The sequence below is a fragment of the Xyrauchen texanus genome, chromosome 27, assembly GCF_025860055.1.
Source record: "Xyrauchen texanus isolate HMW12.3.18 chromosome 27, RBS_HiC_50CHRs, whole genome shotgun sequence".
NCBI classification, from domain to species: Eukaryota; Metazoa; Chordata; class Actinopteri; order Cypriniformes; family Catostomidae; genus Xyrauchen; species Xyrauchen texanus.
Genome location: NC_068302.1, coordinates 28,624,472 through 28,646,126, shown reverse-complemented (window position 1 = coordinate 28,646,126; position 21,655 = coordinate 28,624,472). Strand labels below are relative to the sequence as shown.

The following is a 21,655-nucleotide window of genomic DNA, read 5'->3' as shown; positions in this document are numbered from 1 at the left end:
AACAGTCAGTTTAATGGCCAAGAGGCAAATTAAAGTTCAAACGCACTGCCTCAAGAATCAAAAAACTGTTTCTGGAGGCAATAATTACACACTTCCTAGATATAATGTAATTCTCTAAATTATCTCCCCAGATCATCTGCATTTGTTTAATTTAACCTTGATCAGAGTAGGACCAGCCAGGTTTTGGCACATTGTAATTTATTTTCTGTTTAAATTTATTTCAGGCTTACAGACTTCATTCAAAGTAAAAAACAAAATTTGTCACCTACAGTACTTATAATAGTACAGAGTTGAGATCTTTTTAACCTTTTAATGCATACCTCGGGTCTTTATAGTGAATCAAGACATCATTCCACTCTCTGTAATTTGCCCTCACCTCTTTCATATTTCTCAACCTTTCTCTTCTTAATAGTGTAACAATTAAGAAAAACACAATTTAAAAAAACACCCCAAAAAAAAAAAAAAAACACAATTTATTTATTTAAATAATTGCAAAAAAGAATTGCTTAATTACCAAAAGTGTAGGTCATACACTTTAGTCATTAAAAACCCTAGATAAGTGTGTGGTGTGTGTGTGTGTTTTCCCGCTTAGTATATAATAATGTTTGGTGAAACACTAATACATTTAAGGGTTAAATAAGGCTCTCTTTAATACTGTTAGTAGCACAGACATCAATTTGTCATGTTTGTGATTGAAGATTTTTCACAGAAGGGAAAACAATATTACAAAAAAGAATAAAAAATCATCCAACACATAAAAGTATTTTTTTTCTTTTACATTTTTTTATACACAGTATTAATGAAATTAGACAACTTGCTATTCTGTTCATTTTATACATTGCTGGTTTTAGTATTTACATTCCTGTTCTGAAAAATCTTTAAAACTGCACAACAGCACATCCTAGTGGTCATTTGTAGACAGTCCACAAGAGTTTTTGTAAACACTTTTTCTTATCAAAAACACTTAAATGTACTGAGAATGTCTTTGATGTTGGATTTAAGTCATTGATCTCGTCACTGACTCTGAATGGAGTGCAAATCCCAGAACCTAAGAGAATCCATGATATGGTGGAGTTTAGAGGTCAAAAGTCAGAATACAGGTTCATCACTGCTGTCTACCTCATTGACACAAAGAGGTCAGATCTTCTCAACATAGTTCCCAGGAAAGAGACCCTCCTTGCCATTAATCCGTCCTCGCCACCAGCCTGATGGATCTATGGGAAACCCAGAAGAACATCAGTGACTCAAAAGAAACAATCCACCAGGAGAGTTCTTATCCAGTAATCACATAACTAGACAAGGGCTGGATTTCAGATCCAATAGAACACCCAGGCCAAACATGCCTATACAGAGAAAATCCTTCTGAATCTCTGTCAATATAAACTGTCTAGCTTACCATTAAATGTGATTTAGGTAGTACAAGTAAGACATGTTTCTGGATCAACAATCCGTGTTGGTCCTGAATCAACAATCCAATCAGATTTTAGGGTTAGATTTATGGTTAGTCTTAGGACTCAGATTGGAGGCTTCAACAACATTCTTATCAATCATTTGCAGACACCATGACATCAAAGTTTAAGTTTTGTTAATTTAAGCCCATATCTGTTAGCTTTTAGGTCATCTACTGTATATGATAGTGTACTTCTAAACGCTGAGAAAATTAGCTTTCAGTAAATATACGGGTATAAAATCTGAAGTTTCTCTTCCGGCTAAATAGACCCAGGGAGAATTATGTTTGTTTGTTTTTAATTTTTTTTGGACTTTCTCCCCTTTTCTTCACAATTTTGCATGCCCAACATCTGTTCAGCATGCTTGTCTTTGTTCTAACAGCTGCTGCTGATGCCTTTGCGAGGCACTTCAAAGGGAGCACAACAGCCATACAAATCCAGCTGTATGGCTGTTCTAAACAGAATTTCCAATGAGAATCAATTAAAGACCTGATATTTCATACGAAATCAAAGGACGAAAGGTGTGATGTTATTTAGAACGAAATCTGATTCAGTACCAGCAAAGGATGCTGATCCATTGTCATGTCCTTCTTGGCCAAACCAGAGAAATTTCTCTTATTTATAGATCTCACCTTCATTGATTAGGTCTATGATGTCATCAACATCAAAGCAAATTTCATCCACATCTTGGCCAACGTATTTATAGAGCGCTCTGCAACGTGGGCCCTGAGGTCGGGGCTGAGGTCTGGGTCGACTTGAGGGGGCCGGTGGAGGGCGCTGGCTGATGCTCCTTTTCCGCTGCATACTGGCAAGCAAAGAGGTGAACAGTGTTAGACTTGTTGTGAAAAAAAAAAAAACGGGATTGGAGATGTTTTTACAACAATCAGAAGCTATCCTACCCTGACATGCCCTGATCAGGAACATTGAGGAAGTCGAGGTTTGTGGAGTTATTCTGGGCTTGCCTGGAGCCTTGCCGATTCTTCTGGGATCCCAGTTTAGGAAGAGCATTGTTGGGTGGAAGGTGCTGCTTTACTGGAAGGGAGTATGTAACTTCTCTTGGCTGCTGATGAGCATTAGCACGGGGAAACTGGGCAGCACCATTCTGATGGCTCTCTGTGAGAAGCAAAGAAAAAGATCAGTCTATATGTAAAGATCAGGTGGCTCAGTGTGTATCATACCAGTTAGGCATTTGGGCAGAGATGCTCATTAGTCTAATAGACCGAAACCAACTTTACCACTCACCCCCTTCACACCTTAATTCAATCAATGGTCTTTTTATCAGTGTTCAATATTGTAGCTTGTAGATGATGCAACTCTTTAAGCTGATTTCAATCTGAACCTCTATAATATTGTTTAAAAAAACTCTCTGTTTTCCATGACATATTACTTAAAGCCAACCAGAGGAGAATGTGTTTCTTTTTTGAGTTTGGCATCTCCCTAATGTTTCTTTGCCCTCAGAGAGATTTGTCTCGCCACTGTTACTGTGTGCTTGTTCTTTGGAGATGTCAACCTCTGAAATGTTCCGTAATGCTGCATTCTGGCAAGTTTACATTTTTCTAATTTCGTAAATAAAGCCTGAATTGAACAAAAGTAAAACTATAATAATAATTGTGTATTATGATTATTTTTTATTATTATTTATTATTACACAGCTCTCTGCAATACTAATGATTCTATTCGATCCTGTTCTCTCATATCACTCTGCAAAATGTACAAATAAGCTAACAAAATAATTTGGTAACACCACAATTAGGTTCTATTTGTTATCATGAGCTTACAATGAACATTGACTTTTTACATAATTTTTTATTCTTTGTTCATGCTACTTGGTATGCATTAACTAATGTTAACAGATACAACATTTAATAATAAAAAAATAAACATTAACCAAGATTAATACATACTTTAAAAGTATTGTTCATTATAACTCAATTTACAATCAATATTTTGATACTACAAACCAGAGGTTGAATTCTGTGTTTCTGGAGACTCCATGGTCTCTTTCTTCTCACATGCACTAACTTAGCACTTTATTAGGAACACTATGGTCCTAATAAAGTGCCCGATGTGGTCCTCTGCATTTGTAGCCCATCTGCCTCAAGGTTCGACATGTTGTGCATTCTGAGATGCTATTCTGCTCACTACAATTGTACAGAGGGTTTATCTGAATTACTGAAACCTTTCTGTCAGCTCAAACCATTCTGGCCATTCTCCGTTGACCTCTCTCATCAACAAGGTGTTTGCACGCAGAACTGCAACTCACTGGATGTTTTTTGTTATTGGTACCATTCTGAGTAAACTCTAGAGAAGTGTTTCTCAAGTGGTGGGTTGGTCACGACCCAAAAGTGGGTCGCAGTTCTATTCGGACTGGGAAAGAACAATGCCATGGTTGTCCCATTGAAGATTTTTTGGCGGCCTCCCAAGTGATAGAGATTATTTAATAATAATATCATGTTTAATAAAGAGATTGAATGATTTTAATGATAATCTCACATTCAGTTAAAGGCTTCTCATCTGCACTGCAATATTTTCAGTGGTGTGATTAAAGCTTTCGCATGAGTGTAAGGGTACCAGCTCGTGGTAATGATCTGCTCTGCTCTGGTCAACAACCAGTCTTCCCTCAATATTGCGGTGCGCAGAACTCAATACTGATGTGACCCATTTCAATTCTAGTGAGACTTTTCTAGTTTAAAGCATTACGGAGAAAGTCATGTCAAACCTATCAAACAGGCAGCCCGGTCAAACAGCACTGAGGAGGAAAAGAGCAACACAGTGCTCTGCGCAAAAAAAATACAAATAAAAAAAAATTCATTACACATCACCTTTACTAAGTTTCACGATTTTACATGAGTAAAAGTAACTTTTGTATTTTTTATTTTTTTGATAGTTTCTAATGAAACAATCTACAGGTAGTTTTTCTGTGTTGGGGCCTCTAAATAAATAAATACATTTATGAGAGATTTTCCAACATGAGTACGAGCTCTGTACTTAATTTTAACTATTTCAGGGTAATTCAAGTCCCTCCCACTCCATGCCAGGCTTTATTTTGACAGTCTGACTGTACATTATCACTTATATATACTGTAAAACAAAGACTATTCAGTCACTGTAGTGATTGGGGAATATTAAATGTGCAAACTTTACAAAATAAAAGCCTTTTTACCCCTGTGCCGTGGCTGGCTTCTTCCTCTGTGACTCTGTGGCATGCCCTTCCTGGTTGGCTCTGGAAAAAAAATAGAACAAGAAAATATGATAATAAATAAATGAACCGTTTCTGTTCAACTTTTGACTATCCATCCATCCTTCCATTCATCTATCGATCCCCCACCCCTGCAGTTACTTACTCGATGTCTTTGGTAGTCCATCTCCTACAGAGACCGAAAGGGTCTTTCCTCCTGGTTTAATCAGAGCTACATCTGTCTGCCCCCTCTGGAATACCACCACGCGTGTACCACCCCCTCCCCAGCCCTCCTTCTTCACATGGAACTCCAGCCTGCACAAAATATTACCACTAATCTGTAAACTATACTAGATTTATCATGACATTTACTTGATTATGATTCCATGATTACAATACAATGCAATCAAACCACAAAAACCAAAAAGAGAGAAATGTGCACCTGTCGCTGAAGGACAGCGAAAGTTTGTTTCTGGTCTGCTCTTCATAGCGCTTGCACAGCAGACTGAGGAACTCTGTCTTAAACATGGACTCCAGCAGACTGTCATATTCAGCCTCATGTAGGATGAAGAAGTCATCTTGTCTTGTGCTGGAAGGTAATTAAAAAAAAAGACTAGATTTTAAAATTCTCTTAAAGTTGCACTCAATATTTATTTCCTCATTTAAAAAAAGTTTAAATGTTGGTAAGTCCAAGTAATCATCTTCAAAAAATTACCTTTAAGAAAAAGTGAGTGGTGCTTGCCCATGCAAAACTTGCTGCCATAATGTTAGAGTTGGTCTTACAACTTTCCCAGTATTCACTAAGCTATTGTTAAGGTGTCTTGAGAGTATTCTTGAGTGTTCTGAGAGGTTGCTTGGTGCTGGGTGTTATCATACTGACCCAAGTCAAAAGAGCCTATTCTCATGACTATATGATATTCTGGTCCTTCGATACAGTATTCTGTTTTTAAAAGCAGCTTTAAATCTGTATTTTTCTTAGTTTCTAAGAAAACTTTTTTTTTAGTTCTGTCAGCTATGTCTAGAAATGGCCCTGTTGTCACAGACCTTTGTGTGCCTCCCCCATGCATTGCATTTATAGTTTTTCCCATGCATTGCATTTATAGTTTTTCTGGCGTCACTGTAAAAATGGCCAATAGACAGTCACCATTCTTCGCCTTGTTCAAAGACCCCCTTTCTGTTTCTCTCTTTCTCACACATACGCACTCACAGCAACCACAAAAGATTTTCAGATCATCTGACATATAAGGCAGAAAATAAGAACTAAGTCACCATATATATGAACCCATTTCCTGTTTGTTAATTTCCTATCTCTAGTTTGCAAACAGTTTGACCTTGCAAAGCTTCCGCAAAATGCGTTTCTGCTGTGGCAGCATTGGTGGTCTGCAAACTTTTTTTGTTGTATGGAAATTAATAAGCATCATCATGTATAATGTGTAAACAGTATAAACAGACAACTCTACCACACTTGCTCAGACAAAAAGTGCAGATTTTCTTCTAAAAAACTGAATATGTTTTTCAAAATAGCTCAATAGCTGATTGTAGCCCTGTGGGATATGGGTCGATGACACATAACATCTACACAAGATTGACTTTTTTTTTCAAAATCAGGAATTTAGGTTCAAATTTACATGAATGTGTATTGGATAGTTTTTATTTAACAAAAAAAATCACCTTTTTGTTGTCATTTATCTAAAGTTCAAACATTCAATTTTTTTTTATTATAACTGCATGCATACTGGTCATAATTAAAAAAGAATTAGCAAAATGCAGTTTCAAATAGTTTTAGATGGAGAATAGCATGTCACAACACAGGACATTTCAGCAGAATATTTCCCTTTTAACAAATTATCTTCATGGCTGTTCCTAGCTTAGAGTAAAAATCTGTAACAGTTGGAAGGGTGTTTGTTGTAAAGTATCAGCAAAAGCCTTCAAAAGGCAATGCTGTTATAATCTTAGAAAAAGACTCCTTCCTTTTGCTTGTGGTCACAACCATACAAAAATGTTTCTAAAATAAAATATACATGTGGGTTCTTGTGGTGCAAGTTTTTATCTTTAACATTATGCAGTATGAGGCAGCTGCTCACCTCAAAGAGACTGACTGAACACTGATGATGTCCAGCTTTCTTTTCAGAACTTCCTTTATCTGTCCTTTCTCTGGTCCCTTCTTTACCTTCTCCCGACCGATAAGGTAGATGGACTTTGGTGTCAGTATTATATCCCTCTTTATTGACTAAAGAAGACATAAGGGAGTGTGTTAAAGTGTTACATATGTTTGTGTAGCAATTGAATGCATTTCAGTGAATCCATGCACTGAATTGTATCACAGCACAGACCGTGTGACCGATTTCCTTTTAGGCATATGTAAATTTCTCACCTTGAATCTGCGGTCAAACTTGTTGACAGAGTCTGCAAAGTCAACCCGCTCTCTCTTGGTCAGGAACTGCCGGAGTTCAGGCCTCTCTTCCATGCCCAGGTAATCTCCAACAAAGTTCCTGTTTATGCTATTTCTACGACGCTCTTTATAGTTATACAGTATATCAGAAGCTGAATATGAAAAAACAATAGACAGAGAGAGAGAGAGAGAGAGAGAGAGAGAGAGAGAGAGAGAGAGACAGAATAAGCGGCTGCTCACAAAGAATGTATTTTTGCGTCTGTCTTTGCTGGTTTTGTATTGTTTTTCAATGTAAACATGCACTAGATGGACATCTTTGACAATTGTGCCACATCTCACTGTGTTTTTTTGTGTCTTTTGCAGGTAAAAAAGAACTTCAAAGGTTAAAAACGAGTCTGGAGACACCTGCATTCTGCACAGCTTATATTCACTGCCCTCCATTTAGCTTTTTAGCACAAGCATAAGTTCGGTCTGAACGATCCTAATGCAAAGTCACACATAGGCCTACAGTTTGCTATAGGATATGCTATTTTCATGAGTGCGCAAAGTGCAGCACTGCGACCGTGCACAACTTCTTTTCTAAGTGCAATTATCCTGCCAGCCAATTCCTTGGTTGGAATTATCTGTGGGTGTATTTCCTGAGAAATAAGTAATTGCACTAAAACGTTTCAAAAACTACATCTTATCTCAACAATGTCCAAACTCAGTCCCTGCATTTGCAGTTTGGAGACTCCACCAGCAGGTTGTAATAAAGTTCATGTACAAACTCTGAAATATAGTGGAACATCAAATTACATTCCTGAAAATCACTGTTGTAGCTGTTTTCTGAAACAAATATTTATGAGATTTGTGTTAAAGGGATAGTTCAGACAAAAATTAAAATAATTTACTCACCCTCATAGTATCCAAGATGTGTATGACTTTCTTTCTTCAGCAGAACACAAACAAAGATTTTTAGAAGAATATCTCAGCTCTGTAAGTCCTTACAATGCAAGTGAATGGTGGCTAGAATTTGAAGCTCCAAAAATCACATAAATGAAACACAAAAGTAATCCATATGAATAAAATAAATTTCTTCAGAAACTATGTGGTTGAGGAACGATCAATATTTAAGTCCTTTTTTTACTCTAAATGTCCACTTTTACTTTTTACATCTGAATGTCACATGTGGTGCCTGTTTAGTTTCACTTTTCCATCTGAAAGTGAAAGTGGAGATTTATAGTAAAACATTTTTTAAATATGGATCTGTTTCTAACCCACACCTATTATACTGCTTCTGAAGATATGGATTTAACCACTGGAGAGATATGGATTACATTTATGTTCCCTTTATGTGATTTTTGGAACTTGAGATTTCTGGTCACCATTCACTTGCATTTTATGGACCTACCGAGCTGAAATGTTCTTCTTAATATCTTTGTTTGTTTTTCTGCTGAAGAAAAAGTCATACACATCTGGGATGGCATGAGGGTAAATGATGAGAGAATTTAAATTTTTGGGTGAACTATTACTTTAAACTATATTTAGGTCATGGTTTATTTGTTAATCATTAATAATATGTTTTTATTTACAATTGTATTTATGATCTAATTTATATTGGTATTTTTCCACCTGTTGTCGTAGAGTTATTTTTAAGTTACTGCAAAAGGGGCCAATGGTAGAAGTTAGAGAGAGTAAAATGTTTGGATTTGGTATGATTTTTTTAAACATTGCATTATTCTGATGATATTTTTGTTTACATTTATATTTACATTTATGCATTTGGCAGACGCTTTTATCCAAAGCGACTTACAGTGCAATTATTACAGGGACAATCCCCCTGGAGCAACCTGGAGTTAAGTGCCTTGCTCAAGGACACAATGGTGGTGGCTGTGGGGCTCGAACCAGTGTCTTTCTGATTACCAGATTACCAGTTATGTGCTTAGACCACTACACCACCACCACTCCACTGTTTAACTACAAGTGTCATTTGAATTTAGAAATATGCTTGATTCATTTCAATAAATGAATTACATTTCCAAAAACCATAGAAGTGAAGTGCATTTTGAATCAATTACTTTTAATAGGCTGATGATTTGTGTGTCAGTAGATGAATATGATTAATAATACTTACATCCTATAATTTACACTCTTAAAATAGGGCCCTTGGAGTAAAAAGTACTTTAGCTGTACTATGTTATAGTGATTGTATCAGATAATGCCATGCTATATAATAATGTAAAATAATAATAATAATAATGTATTATTTATATTAATAACAAATTCATGTTTAATAAATATATAGTAATATTTATAATTTCTTAAATATTTGTATTAAAGATTTGCAAGCTATGAAAAAGTGCAGGATTTTTCTTTTAATTTTCAGCAATGCATTTACAATTTCAAGATATTACCACAGTAAATGTCTAAAAAAAAAAACATGCTTATACCATGGTACATTTTGCTACTTTTTTGTGTAAGTTTCTGTGTTTCTGTGGTGTTAGCATGTCACTGTATGTCCAAGCAAAAAAAACCCACTTCTTTTCTTCTCAATTTGGAATGCCCAATTCCCACTACTTAGTAGGTCCTCATGGTGGCACGGTTACTCATCTCAATCCGGGTGGCAGGGGACAGGTCTCAGTTGCCTCCGCCTCTGAGACCATGAAACTGTTCATTTTATCATGTGGCTCACTGTGACACCGAAGAGACACCCAGCATTTGGAGGCTCGTGCTACTCTCCACAATCCATGCACAACTTACCATGCACCACATTGAGAGCGAGAACCACTAATCGTGACCACAAAGAGGTTACTCCATGTGACTCTATACTCCCTAGCAACCTGTCCAATCTGGTTGCTTAGGAGACCTGGCTGGAGTCACTCAGCACACCCTGGATTCGAACTTGCAACTCCAGGGGTGGTTTTCCTTATCAATACTCGCTAAGCTACCCAGGCCCAAAAATATCAATCTTAATCATTTTCCTCATTTCACTCAAATTCACTCACCCTCTTCTCGCATCTGTTCATATTTCTTCTTGGCGATGTATTTCCTCCATGCCTTCTGAATGGTTCTGGCAAATGTGTCAAACTTCCTCTCTCGCATCTCCTCCAGCAAAAATAGCTACGGTTAAAAGAAAAGAAAAGTTGAAAAGAGAAGCGTTGTTGTTTAAGGGAAATTCAAGACTTGAGGAAATTATTCAAAAGGATAGTTCACCAAAAATGTTTTATTATGTCATCGTTTACTCACTGACACTTTGTTCCAATCAAGTAAGACTATCTTCCATGAAACACAAAGGGAGATGTTAGGGACTGGTAGTCTCAGTCACTATTCACTTTCATTGTATGGAAAAAGATGTAATGAAATTGAATGGTGAAATTGAATTGAATGGTGCCTAACGACTCTTTTTGTGTTCCACAAAGAAAAAAGAAAGTCATACAAGACTTGATGGTGAGTGAATGACGACTGAATTTCATTTTTGGGTGAAATGTCCATTCAGCTTATTTATATAATGTTATCAATACTGTCATAGAGGCCAAAATGGGTGTCCTAGGTTGTTTTAGTTGATTTAAGGGGTTTTGTTCAGTGATTTTAAGAGATTTCTAATCCTCACCGACTCTGGATTCTTGATGAAGACTTTGGTGCGGCCCATTTGGTACTGATCTGTGTCCATATTTACAGAACGCAAGAGGTGCAAAACGCCCTGCTGTTCCGCACCCTGCCAGTGTGGCCACGTCTCTGCTGTCAGGATGGCATACCTAGCATAACACACCTGTGATTACCTGAGATACCAGCCCAGAGATTAGCACAGCCATGATCCTGCTACTTTAGTCTTAGTTTACTCTTGTTGTGGCGTGATCATGACAGTCTCCTCCACCCACTGGTTTTGTTTGTACATGTCTTGTGTTGTGAGTGCACATGGCTGTTTTAATCTTGATCACTATGTGCACTCGCGTCTGTTTGATCTTGTATGTTTGCAAATGGCTGTGTGTTTGTCCTGCCAATTGCGTCCCTGACTCGGCCTCCTCATTCCCTCATCACTCTCTCTTGTTCAGTCCTTGTTATGTTAATTCGTTTCACTGGTTCCTTGTGTGTGTGAGTGTGTGCACCTGTGTATATATTGTGCTCCCTTTTCTCTTGTGTTTGTTAGATCGCTTTGTTCTCATTCTGTTAAGTCAGTGTTTTGCTTGCTCAGCCTCCAGTCTAGTTTGTTGTTTTGTCTTTCAGTTTATAATTGAGTTATTGTTTTGCTTTTCATTTTCTCCCTTGTGGGTTTGTTTTTCTCTGTTTGTATTGTTATTTAATTTTTTTCCTTTTCTCCCAAATTTGAATGCCCAGTTCCCAATGTGCTCTAAGTCCTCATGGTGGCGTAGTGACTCCGGGTCGCGGAGGACAATTCTCAGTTGCCTACGCATCTGAGACCATCAATCCGCGCTTCTTATCACATGTCTTGTTGAGCGCGTTAAAATGGAGACGTGTGGAAGCCCACGCTACTCTCCAAGGCATCCACCGAGAGCGAGAACAACACATTATAGCGACCATGAGGAGGTTACCCCATGTGACTCTACCAACTGTATTGTTTGTCCCTATATTGTTTTATATATTTGTTAATATTACTCATTCCTGAGGGCCTTGGTAGCTCAGCGAGTAAAGATGCTGACTACCACCCCTGGAGTCATGAGTTTGAATCCAGGGTGTGCTGAGTGACTCCAGCCAGGTCTCCTAAACAACCAAGTAGAGTCACATGGGGTAACCTCCTCGCCTCGGTGGAGCATGGGGTGAGTTGTGCGTGGATGCCGTGGAGAATAGCGTGAAGCCTCCACACACGCACATATCACACTGAGATTCATCCTCCATCACCCGGATTGAGACGATTCACTACTCCACCACGAGAATTTAGAGCGTATTGGGAATTGGGCATTCCAAATTAGGGAGAAAAAAATATATTAAAATAATTTGACACATTCCTGCAATTGGGTCCTTATTTCTGCTAAATTAGCACACATGAGATCTCACACCTGGGATATCTCCACTGAGATTAACACTTCTGAGATATCAGCTCTGATAAAACTCTTAAGACTCATTTGTTTGCGCTCTGACACCAGAGGTTAATTCGCTTCAGTCAAATATGACTGGATAACACCAGAGCTGAGATGTAAAAACAAATTCATACAAGAACGACAAGCTAGCTATTTGGACTTCAGTTAAACACTTTTTCTTAGATACTGTATGACTATACGTATGTTTTCTTTTTTACTCACCTCAGTAAAAACTTCTTGAAGATTCTACGATAGGCAAAGCCGGCACGTCGTACCCTAATATTCTCCCTCAAGCCCAGATATTCCACTTGATGTTTCACTCTGGGGGATATGACCATCAAAGTGAGAGTTAAAAGTACTAATAGCACATTCTGCGAGTTTGTTTATACTGTCTTTGTGGAATGTGTGGAGTCTGCATACATTCGAACAACTCACCTGCTCTCCTCCCAGTCTTTGGGCCTCTTGGTCTCGTTGGGCTTGATACAGCGGATATAATGTGGTGTGCACTTCATCAGTGTACAAACAAGTTCATTGGCTTGCCTCTGTGGACCAGACAGTCAGTAAATCCATTATATATTTAACTGGATTTCAAACAAAGAAACTTTGACTGAGATGCTGACTGTCAGAAGTATTAGAATCTTATTAAGGACATTTGGTCTTACTTTGATCTTTGAGCTAGCTGTGGTTGGTCTACTTTTCTTATCCGTGTTGAGGTTTTCTGGGAAGAGACTTCGGATGAATTCACTGCAGTGCCAGAGATAAATATTTTTTAATGTTTGGAGAATGGTGATTTAGGTTAAGTGCAATGAAATATGTTACTTTCCATGAGGAGAACAGTTCATCTTATTTCAGGGAAAATGAAATATGTTGATCTGTCTTTGTTTTATCGTTCCTTTGCATTGCATAACTAATTTTTCAGACCTATACCAAACTTAAATGCAACCTATCAATGTGGACAATACTCAGGCTTAAAACAAGAGAGAGAGAGAGAGAGAGAGAGAGAGAGAGAGAGAGAGAGAGAGAGAGAGAGAAATAACACTTACTATTCGCTGCTTTGCATAAGTTCTATGAGATCAGGGAAAAGTACATCTCTGTTTCTCTCACAGAAGCCGCTGATGTCGTATGACACCTGAATCAGAGAAGAAAGTCTTTTAGTCTATCCATACTGATCCAAATACCTTGGCCATTTTTAGAATACTATACTACCATACTATGCATTTACTGCAGTGTATAGTATGTATGCTTTTCATTTCTGGTGTATCAAATGTTAGTTCAGTTCAGTTTTTAGTTCCATTTTTAACATCTCCTACTTGACTTTATTTAATCAGATTGACAAATGTTAAGACTTTTATAAACAAAATTGTGTTAAAAATGCAAAATAGGTGTTTTTATTTCAGAGTAACTAGACATCACTTGCTGAATTTAAAATGTGAATGTGGCAGGGTAGATGCGGGATTGGGTCGTGATTCCCCTAATCAGGCTAATCAAGTCTCAGAGAGGGATAAAGGCCGACTGGAAGCTGCAGTACGACAGAGAGAGAGAGATATACGGACAGCTGTCTGACACCTTTGTGTGTTTGTCTTTTTGCTTAAGTTTCATATTAAAATAATATTTATATTCTCAAGCCAGTTCTCGCCTCCTCCTTTCCATTAATCCCTTTACAGTGACATAATGAGGTCATGTAACAACAGTAGCATACTAGTTTTTGAAATGTTCAACACTGCATAGTGCAAACTGCACATGATATAACGTAGAGTGATAAATCTCATAAATTTTCTACATAGGGGAATTCATTTTTGACAATAACTTATAATCTTTTAAAGACAGACCAACTGTGAACTCTGAGGTTGTTCATTGATGGTATATGCTTCTGCTGAAGCTGTCAGTCCACGGTATTTCATTTCTCACTCATTTAAAAAAAAAAAACCTGTTTAATATCAGAATTTCTGGTGAAGAACTACACTACCCATAATCCTGAAAGGCAACAATCCACAAATTAGAGAATCAGCCAATTTTTTCAAAGTATGTTATTTTCCCAACTCTACTTATAGTTTTACCAGCAGAAGTGCTTCGCATGTGACGCAGTTTGCGTTTGATTGTCTCAAAAAATAAATGCCTTCTAACGCGACTGGTTGGACATTTTATTTAGTTTTTTATTTGACACGAGCTTGATAATTTAGGTTTCATAATTTAGTGTAGACATCTGTAAATAGCATTCAGATGATAATGTATGGTCAATATGAATGCTGTTAAACCCATAAATAAACACATCGCGGGCAGGTGCATACACAATACAACGGCGAAAAATGGAAACTGCACACGGTTTCTGTTTACAGCGTTTTGGTCAAAAACCTTCTAATTTCTCGGAAGATTCTTCCAATTGCAAGTATATCACTATTACTATCATGATTTACCCATGAATTTTTCACAAATAATGCTGCAGATGCGCTGCAAACTGAACCAGAGAAGGTTAATGGCTGTGCACATCCTCCTCTCGATGAGAATGCACTTATTCATAAAAACGATTTAATTAAGTAATGAAGTAACTGTTCTGCATAAATGTAAACCGCATTTACTAGCGAGTCTAGTGCCTTCCTTATATGGTATTTTCATGGGCGTGGATTATGATAATTGAATATGATCGTGCACACGTCCCCTATTTACAAATTTTTGGAATTCACTAACATACACACATTTTACTAACAAATGTGAATATGGCGGAAAGTTTTCGGGAAGGTCCATTTTATGCGCAAGTTACTACAAGGTTATTCATATATTTACGAAAGATTCATTAATGAGGTCCCTTAAAAATCTAAATAGTTTTAAATCAATAGTTTTAAATTTTTCCATGTATTTTTAAATCGATTACATCATTCGCAATGCTTCATGGGATTGTAGTTCATGCCCCCATGAAAGATGTTAAGTACACATTCCTGCATGTTTGTCTTTTTGTCTGATTTTCACATTCTTTTTTGCTTCAAATCAAAGTTTATAAATGTTAAGATTCACCTTGGAGCTGGTCGGTTTAGTTAATGGGTTAGAACTCTTTTATTAAATACAGCACACATTGTATAATGTGCAGTAACCAGAATGCAATATTCCTTTCCAAACAAAATAAAATGTTAATATATGTCTTGACACACACTTTGCCAGCGTAGTGGTGAATGACGAAACCAGAGTTCCAGTTGTTGAAGTGATCGTGTGTCCCCACAGCAGCTTGTAGTTTCTGAAGCAAGGTCATATCAGCACCTTCACCGGTGGCGTGCATGGTGGCACAGACATCATCCAGCACACTCATGATGCCTGGGGGATTCTGGATTCGAGAGAGAATAATGTTAACATGATAACTGCTGATATCATAACAAGAGAATAATACATATATTCTATTGGGGAATCTTTAATGGAGACTTTTAATATGAAGGTTAGCAAAACCTCTCAGCAAGCTTACCAGTTTATTTTCTATTAAGTCACACACAATTTTGTTGTTAAAGTATTCTATGGGTGACCATTTGATTCCCTCCTGTACATACTCTTCCTGAGAGAGGTAAAGAACAGAGAGGTTTTATCAAAACTTTACACAACAAATGCAAACTCTGGCTGGACACATGGACACACATTTTATACCTGTTCTGCTTTTAATGTCAGCTCAATAAAGATCTGCTGCAACTTTTCATTCACAAAGTTGATACAAAACTGCTCAAACCCATTTCGCTGGAAAGAAAAAGAGTGAGGGATAGGTAAAATAATATAATTATTAAGAACAATAATAGTCATAACACAAAAACTTGTTCATAGAATGTGGCTGAAGGACCTTCACACGATAAAACATTTCAATGTAGAATGTTGTACAATAATTCACAGACTACATTATTCAGATGTATATTATGGTGCTTACTACATGGCAGCTTTTCACATAAATACAGTATATCAATGGACATGAATGTTGAGTTTAAATTATATTATTACCTGATTGAATTAAAAAAATGTGAAAAAACAAACAACAAATTAACTAAACCAGGAGGAAATAGTTACCTGGAAAATCTCAAATCCATAAATATCCAGAACTCCGATGCTGAGCTCTTCAGCAGGTTTCTGAATGGCTTTGTTAATTGCCTGTTAATAACAGGGAAAACAAATTAAATAACTTTTACAAATAAAGATTTCTACTGTGTGGTTGCATTTGTGTAATGTTCCCTAACCTCGACAAGGTAGTCAAACAGGCGAGCGTAGAGAGCTTTGGAGAGAGCATCTCGAGTGTAGCATGTTTGTTCCCTGTTCAGAGTCACATTGATAGATTCAGACTTGCCACCCCATTTGGAGTCCATTTTCCTGCTGGTGAGTTTCTCCTGTAGACGTCTCTGATCGATGCCCAGCAGGTATGCAGGAAATGCCAATACTGGGAAGAAAGCAGGATAGAGATGGCAATTTTAAGTGTGACAATACTATATCTCCAATGATATTGTGTGGTATATATTGTATTTATGCACAATGAATTATGTTTGCATGTGTGGTGGTGGTGGTGGGAGAAACATGGCCAATCATGGAAAACCATACTCATCCCATCTCTGAGTGAGTAATTGTCTATTCGGGCTGGTTCCTTGCAAGCGTAGATTTATATTAAATCAATATTCAAAAGGGTAATGTGGAGAATTCAAAACTTTGTCAAGACTTTACATTTCAAGAACCATCAACCTATGCAAACATATTTATTTCAAGGCATGAAGGTGCAATACATATTTTTGGTTGATTTCTAAGATTTAAATTCACCAGACAATTCATCAATGACATTTTTTTAACCAGAGTTCAACTGATCTCAGAACAGCTAAACAGGGCAACTTTTACTAGGTGTGCATATGACTTACAGTCTGTGCTCTCCACCTGACCGTAGTTTCCCTCCTCAATGAAACTGATGTTGCCCATGTGTAAGATGCCTGCTATAATCTGCAGCACCTGCCTCTGAAACATCTCTGGTATGCCGATCACCTGCATGGCTTCCTGTGGAAAAAGCCATTAATTCTAAGCATCAACATGAATGAGTGAGCGCAAGACACTAACTACCAATTCCAAATTGATTTATTTGGAACGGTTTGGTTGGCAAACAAGGTCAGACCAGTGAGTATGACAGAATCTGGCACATCTAGACTGCTCTCAATTAAATATACAGTCATGTACGGTTTGGTTTGATTTGGAGACCAGACCAGACCAGATGAAAGGGAAAAGATGATTTAGAAGTCTAGGTATAGAAAGTATAGAAAGGTCAGGTACCATAAAGCCTGTATACAAACACATATTCTGGTATGACAATAGAATGCAAAGGAAAAACACAAATGAATATGTACCATAGTTTCCTGGAAGTCTTTGCTGTCATTAGTTCCATCCACTTTGCATGTGCCAGACTGGCTCAGGTAGTAGTAGTAATCTGGGGTTGTAACTCCTAACTCTTCTTTCTGCTTACACGAGCCTCCCTCTATTAGCTAAAAACAAGTGTGACTATTAAACAGATAGTTCACCCAAAAATGAAAATTCTCTCGTAATTTTCTCACCCTCATGCCACACCAGATGTGGATGAATTTCTGTCTTCTGAAGAACACAAACAAAGATTTTTAGAAGAATGTCTAAACTCTGAAGGTCTTTATAATGCAAGTGAATGGTGACTAGACCATTCAAGCTCCAGAAATCACATAAAGGCAGCATAAAAGTTAACCATCTGACTCCATTGGTAAATTCTATGTCTTCAGAAGCGATATAATAAGTGTAGGTGAGAAAAATATCAATATTTAAGTACTTTTGTTACTATAAATATCCACTTTCACTTTTACTTTCACATTCTGAAGGTGAAAGTGAAGATATATAGTAAAATAGGATTTAAATATTGATCTGTTTCTCACCCAAAGTGTCTGTATTGCTTCAGAAGACTGTCTATTAAACCACTCGAGTGACTTTTATGGAGTTTTATTTTTGGAGCTTCAAAGGCCTGATCACAATTCGCTTGCACTGAAAGGACCTACAGAGCTTAGAAGAAAGCTGTACACATTTAAGCTGGCATGAGGGTGAGTAAATGATGAGAGCTTCCCCTTTAATTCATTATCTAGTCATGTAACCAAACTGTATCATCTGTAATTTGTGTACAATCTAAATGACTATCGTCTTATTTATTAATTTTTTCCTGATGCAGCAGGGAGAATAAAAAAACATTGATTTCAGCAAACTTATGTTAATAAACTTTATGTCTGAATGAGTGGCTTACTCAAGAAAGAGATCATTTTGAAACAACACAAAACTGTTATCCTATAATTGAAAAGCATAAAAAAAACATGTTCTTTCTGGCTCATTTTCTCCCTCTTACCTGGTAGAAGATGTGAAAGTTCCTTTCATTTTCATTCTGGCTCACGACTCGCGATTTTTCCAGGAGGAAATTGGAGATCTTCCCTCCGTCTGGCTCACCACCTCGACTGAATTGGATCTCAAAGTATTTCCCCTGTTGATCAAACCAGAATTACTCACAGTAATAGAACACTGGTTTGCATATAATACATTCATAATGTGGCTTCATAAATAGGGTTCAAATATACCATGATGTGAACAAAACTGAGTTGAATATATGGAAAAAGCTAAACGTACAAAGCGACTTGAATTGTTGTTGCGGACCGTCTTTGCATTACCAAACGCTTCCAGCAGAGGGTTTGACTGCAGGATAATGTCCTTCACATGCTGTCAAACAAAACAACACAGAGTAGGTTTCAGGACAGAGATCTTTTGGATGGATGGATGGATTTGATTTTACATTTACGTCAGCAATTAAACTTAAGATTTTAGTCAATTTTAGTGTGTTTAAATTTTTCCATGCAGTTTGTTACCTGTACTTTGGATCCTCCTCCTGACACTTTAGAGATGTAGCCCATAATGTACTTAGCAGCTACTGTCTTTCCTGCACCACTTTCTCCACTGGAAACACACAAACAGAAGGAAAACATAACATATATGCATATGTCCTTCCAAGTTGGACTCATGTTTTCAAATGCCATATTCCTACACTCACAATATATGCACAAACATGCTTTAACATTGCCCTAAACTCTACCAGCCAATCCCCAGAGCCACTACTGGAGCAGTAAGACAGCTGCCTTGAGTTTCTGACATAACCTTTGTGAGAAACAACATTATCAAGCTCTTCTTCAGCCATCAGTCAGCGCCTATGTATATCAAGAAGTAAACTATACAAAGAATGGTGACCACTGCCATTGCTAATAAGCCTGTCATGGGTGTGACACAAAAGAAGGAAGGAGCTGCAAACAGTGAAAAAGGGACAGAAGACAGTGACTAATTAAAGTGACAATTTATCCAAAAATGGCAATTCTCTGAATAAATACTCACTCACAGTTATTATCTGGTTCCAAACCCATTAGAGTTTTTGTAACAGAAAAGGAGACATTAGGGAGAATGTTGGCCTCAGTCCTCATTCACTTTCAGTAAATTGGAAAGCAATGCAATAAAAGTGAATGGTGACTGAAGGAAGACAAAAGGTTTGGAACAACTAAATTATGCCAGAATTTTCATTTTTTTGGTGAACTATCCTTTACCTTTTTTGTCAGAGGCCATGTAACATTGCAGCTATTGCCTAGATGCCTATAAAAGCTAAGTGGGGTTGAGCCTGGCCAATAATGGGAGACTTTCTGGGAAAAGGTTGCTTCTGGAAGAGGTATTAGGGAGGCCACCAAGGGATGCTCACCCTGTGGTCTGTGTGGGACCTAATGCCCCAGTATAGTGACATGGACCAGAGTTGGAAAGAAACATATTACATCTACACTTGATATAGCACTTGAGTACATTTTTAACCTTTGAAGTATAAATAAATAATAATAATTTTACTTGAGTTGATTACAAATTTAGTATTCAACTTCGCTACAGTTATTTTTCACCACAATAACAAAGTACAAAAAAACAAACAAAAAAACAATATTTGTTTTTGAAGATTTTTGGGAAGAAGAAGTCTACAATTTACAAGCAGTAAATCTGTTTATAAACTAAAATGCGCTGTGCGCGGCATGACAGAAGTATGTCCTCTCTTCTCTTGCTTCTCTAAGACTTTCTGCCCTGTCACAATACAAGCACCGTGATACTGTGATTTTCTGCATATTTCATTTTATTCTGGAAAGGAGCCGTTCATTCAGGAGGGAACTGTCTGAATGTGTTTAACCACTGATCAAACTTCACTTGTTTTTAATGTAGGTCATGTTTTAACTGTGTCAAACACTAACACAATGTAGTTTGACATATACAGTATGTGGGGATATCTTGGGATACGTATATGTCTAAAATAAACTTTTAAAATACCTTAGAAAGATACAATGCCAGTAGTGTCAGAAATTAACAGGGACTCGGGGCAAAAATGCCACCAAAATTGACCAAAATATCCCAGAAATTAAAAATGTGGGGGCCAAAAATGCCCACCCAACAAGTTCCCGTGTTTTATTTTAAATTATCTCCCCAATTTGGAATGCCCAGTTCCCACTACTTAATAGGTCCTCGTGGTGGCGCAGTTACTCACCTCAATCTGGGTGGTGGAGGACAAGTCTCAGTTGCCTCTGCTTCTGAGACAGTCAATCCACACATCTTATCAGGTGGCTCGCTGTGCATGACACTGCGGAGACTCACAGCATGTGGAGGCTTATGCTATTCTCCGCAATCCACACAAAACTTACTATGCGCCCCACTGAGAGCAAGAACCACTCATTGCGACCATGAGGAGGTTACCCCATGTGGCTTTACCCTCCCTAGCAACCAGGCCAATTTGTTTGGCTGGAGTCACTCAGCACATGCTGGATTTGAACTCGCGACTCCAGGGGTGGTAGTCAGCGTCAATACGTTGAGCTTCCCAGGCCCCCTGTTCCCGTGTTTTATTAAGAATATCTGATATATTAACAATTACATACAATATGACTTTCTTTCACATCTTTTGACTTTTCACCGAACATTATTTTTTTCCCCCGCCACCCGGTTCCTCGCACCGTAGCATTTATTGTTTGAATAAATCATATCTCTCAATAAACACTTTGTGAAATGTTTATTTTTGCCTTATTTCATTCAGTTGGCATGTAGGAGTTAATAATAGTTTGCTTAAAAATCTCATTCTATATCTGGATAATTTCTGCAATATCATAGAGGATACATTTCCTCCTCTATGATACTGCATTATATTTGTTTTGTACAGTATGTTAACTTAATAGCCAGAATACTTGGACATACGTGAATGAGAATAAACCTGAAATTGCAATGTGTTTCAATCACAATGCACATAATGTAATTTAGAGATAATTTAGATATATTTAGAATGTTACAAATGGCTATTTCTATTTAAATAAATGTTGTATTTTTCAAATTTTCTGTTTGTCCAAGATCCTCTTACAGCAGTGCAGGTCTTTGGCATTTAGAAGCTGCTAGTTTAGGACCTGTGAGGAGTCTGCTTCTCAAATTAAAGACTGTGTTTTACTTTTTGTTGCGCATCTGGGCCATCCGCTTCCCTCTCTATCCTCATGGAATATCCTTCATCTCTCTAAAACAATAGACTTTAGGAGAACATAGAATTTCAGGAGAAATGTGTTCTTTTTTGCCTATATTTTAA

At 37.4% G+C, this 21,655-nt stretch overlaps 1 protein-coding gene across 1 annotated transcript in view; it reads right to left on the bottom strand.

Moving 5' to 3' along the window:
- Nucleotides 1–191: 191 nt before the first annotated feature.
- LOC127620884 (unconventional myosin-If-like) overlaps nucleotides 192–21,655 on the bottom strand; it is a 28,971-nt gene continuing 7,507 nt past the window's right edge. Inside the window, exons 5-28 of the mRNA XM_052094223.1 lie at nucleotides 18,891–18,978; nucleotides 18,655–18,744; nucleotides 18,380–18,511; nucleotides 17,373–17,507; nucleotides 16,896–17,028; nucleotides 16,233–16,429; nucleotides 16,066–16,146; nucleotides 15,658–15,744; nucleotides 15,482–15,568; nucleotides 15,179–15,346; nucleotides 13,077–13,162; nucleotides 12,696–12,777; nucleotides 12,469–12,575; nucleotides 12,256–12,354; nucleotides 10,608–10,752; nucleotides 10,003–10,117; nucleotides 7,001–7,170; nucleotides 6,711–6,856; nucleotides 5,069–5,215; nucleotides 4,793–4,941; nucleotides 4,612–4,671; nucleotides 2,348–2,561; nucleotides 2,081–2,253; nucleotides 192–1,214 (exon numbers count right to left, since the gene is read on the bottom strand). Of these exons, the coding sequence (XP_051950183.1) occupies nucleotides 1,138–1,214; nucleotides 2,081–2,253; nucleotides 2,348–2,561; nucleotides 4,612–4,671; nucleotides 4,793–4,941; nucleotides 5,069–5,215; nucleotides 6,711–6,856; nucleotides 7,001–7,170; nucleotides 10,003–10,117; nucleotides 10,608–10,752; nucleotides 12,256–12,354; nucleotides 12,469–12,575; nucleotides 12,696–12,777; nucleotides 13,077–13,162; nucleotides 15,179–15,346; nucleotides 15,482–15,568; nucleotides 15,658–15,744; nucleotides 16,066–16,146; nucleotides 16,233–16,429; nucleotides 16,896–17,028; nucleotides 17,373–17,507; nucleotides 18,380–18,511; nucleotides 18,655–18,744; nucleotides 18,891–18,978 (2,968 nt within the window). The 3' untranslated portion in view covers nucleotides 192–1,137. The remainder of the gene's footprint in view (nucleotides 1,215–2,080; nucleotides 2,254–2,347; nucleotides 2,562–4,611; nucleotides 4,672–4,792; nucleotides 4,942–5,068; nucleotides 5,216–6,710; nucleotides 6,857–7,000; nucleotides 7,171–10,002; nucleotides 10,118–10,607; nucleotides 10,753–12,255; nucleotides 12,355–12,468; nucleotides 12,576–12,695; nucleotides 12,778–13,076; nucleotides 13,163–15,178; nucleotides 15,347–15,481; nucleotides 15,569–15,657; nucleotides 15,745–16,065; nucleotides 16,147–16,232; nucleotides 16,430–16,895; nucleotides 17,029–17,372; nucleotides 17,508–18,379; nucleotides 18,512–18,654; nucleotides 18,745–18,890; nucleotides 18,979–21,655) is intronic.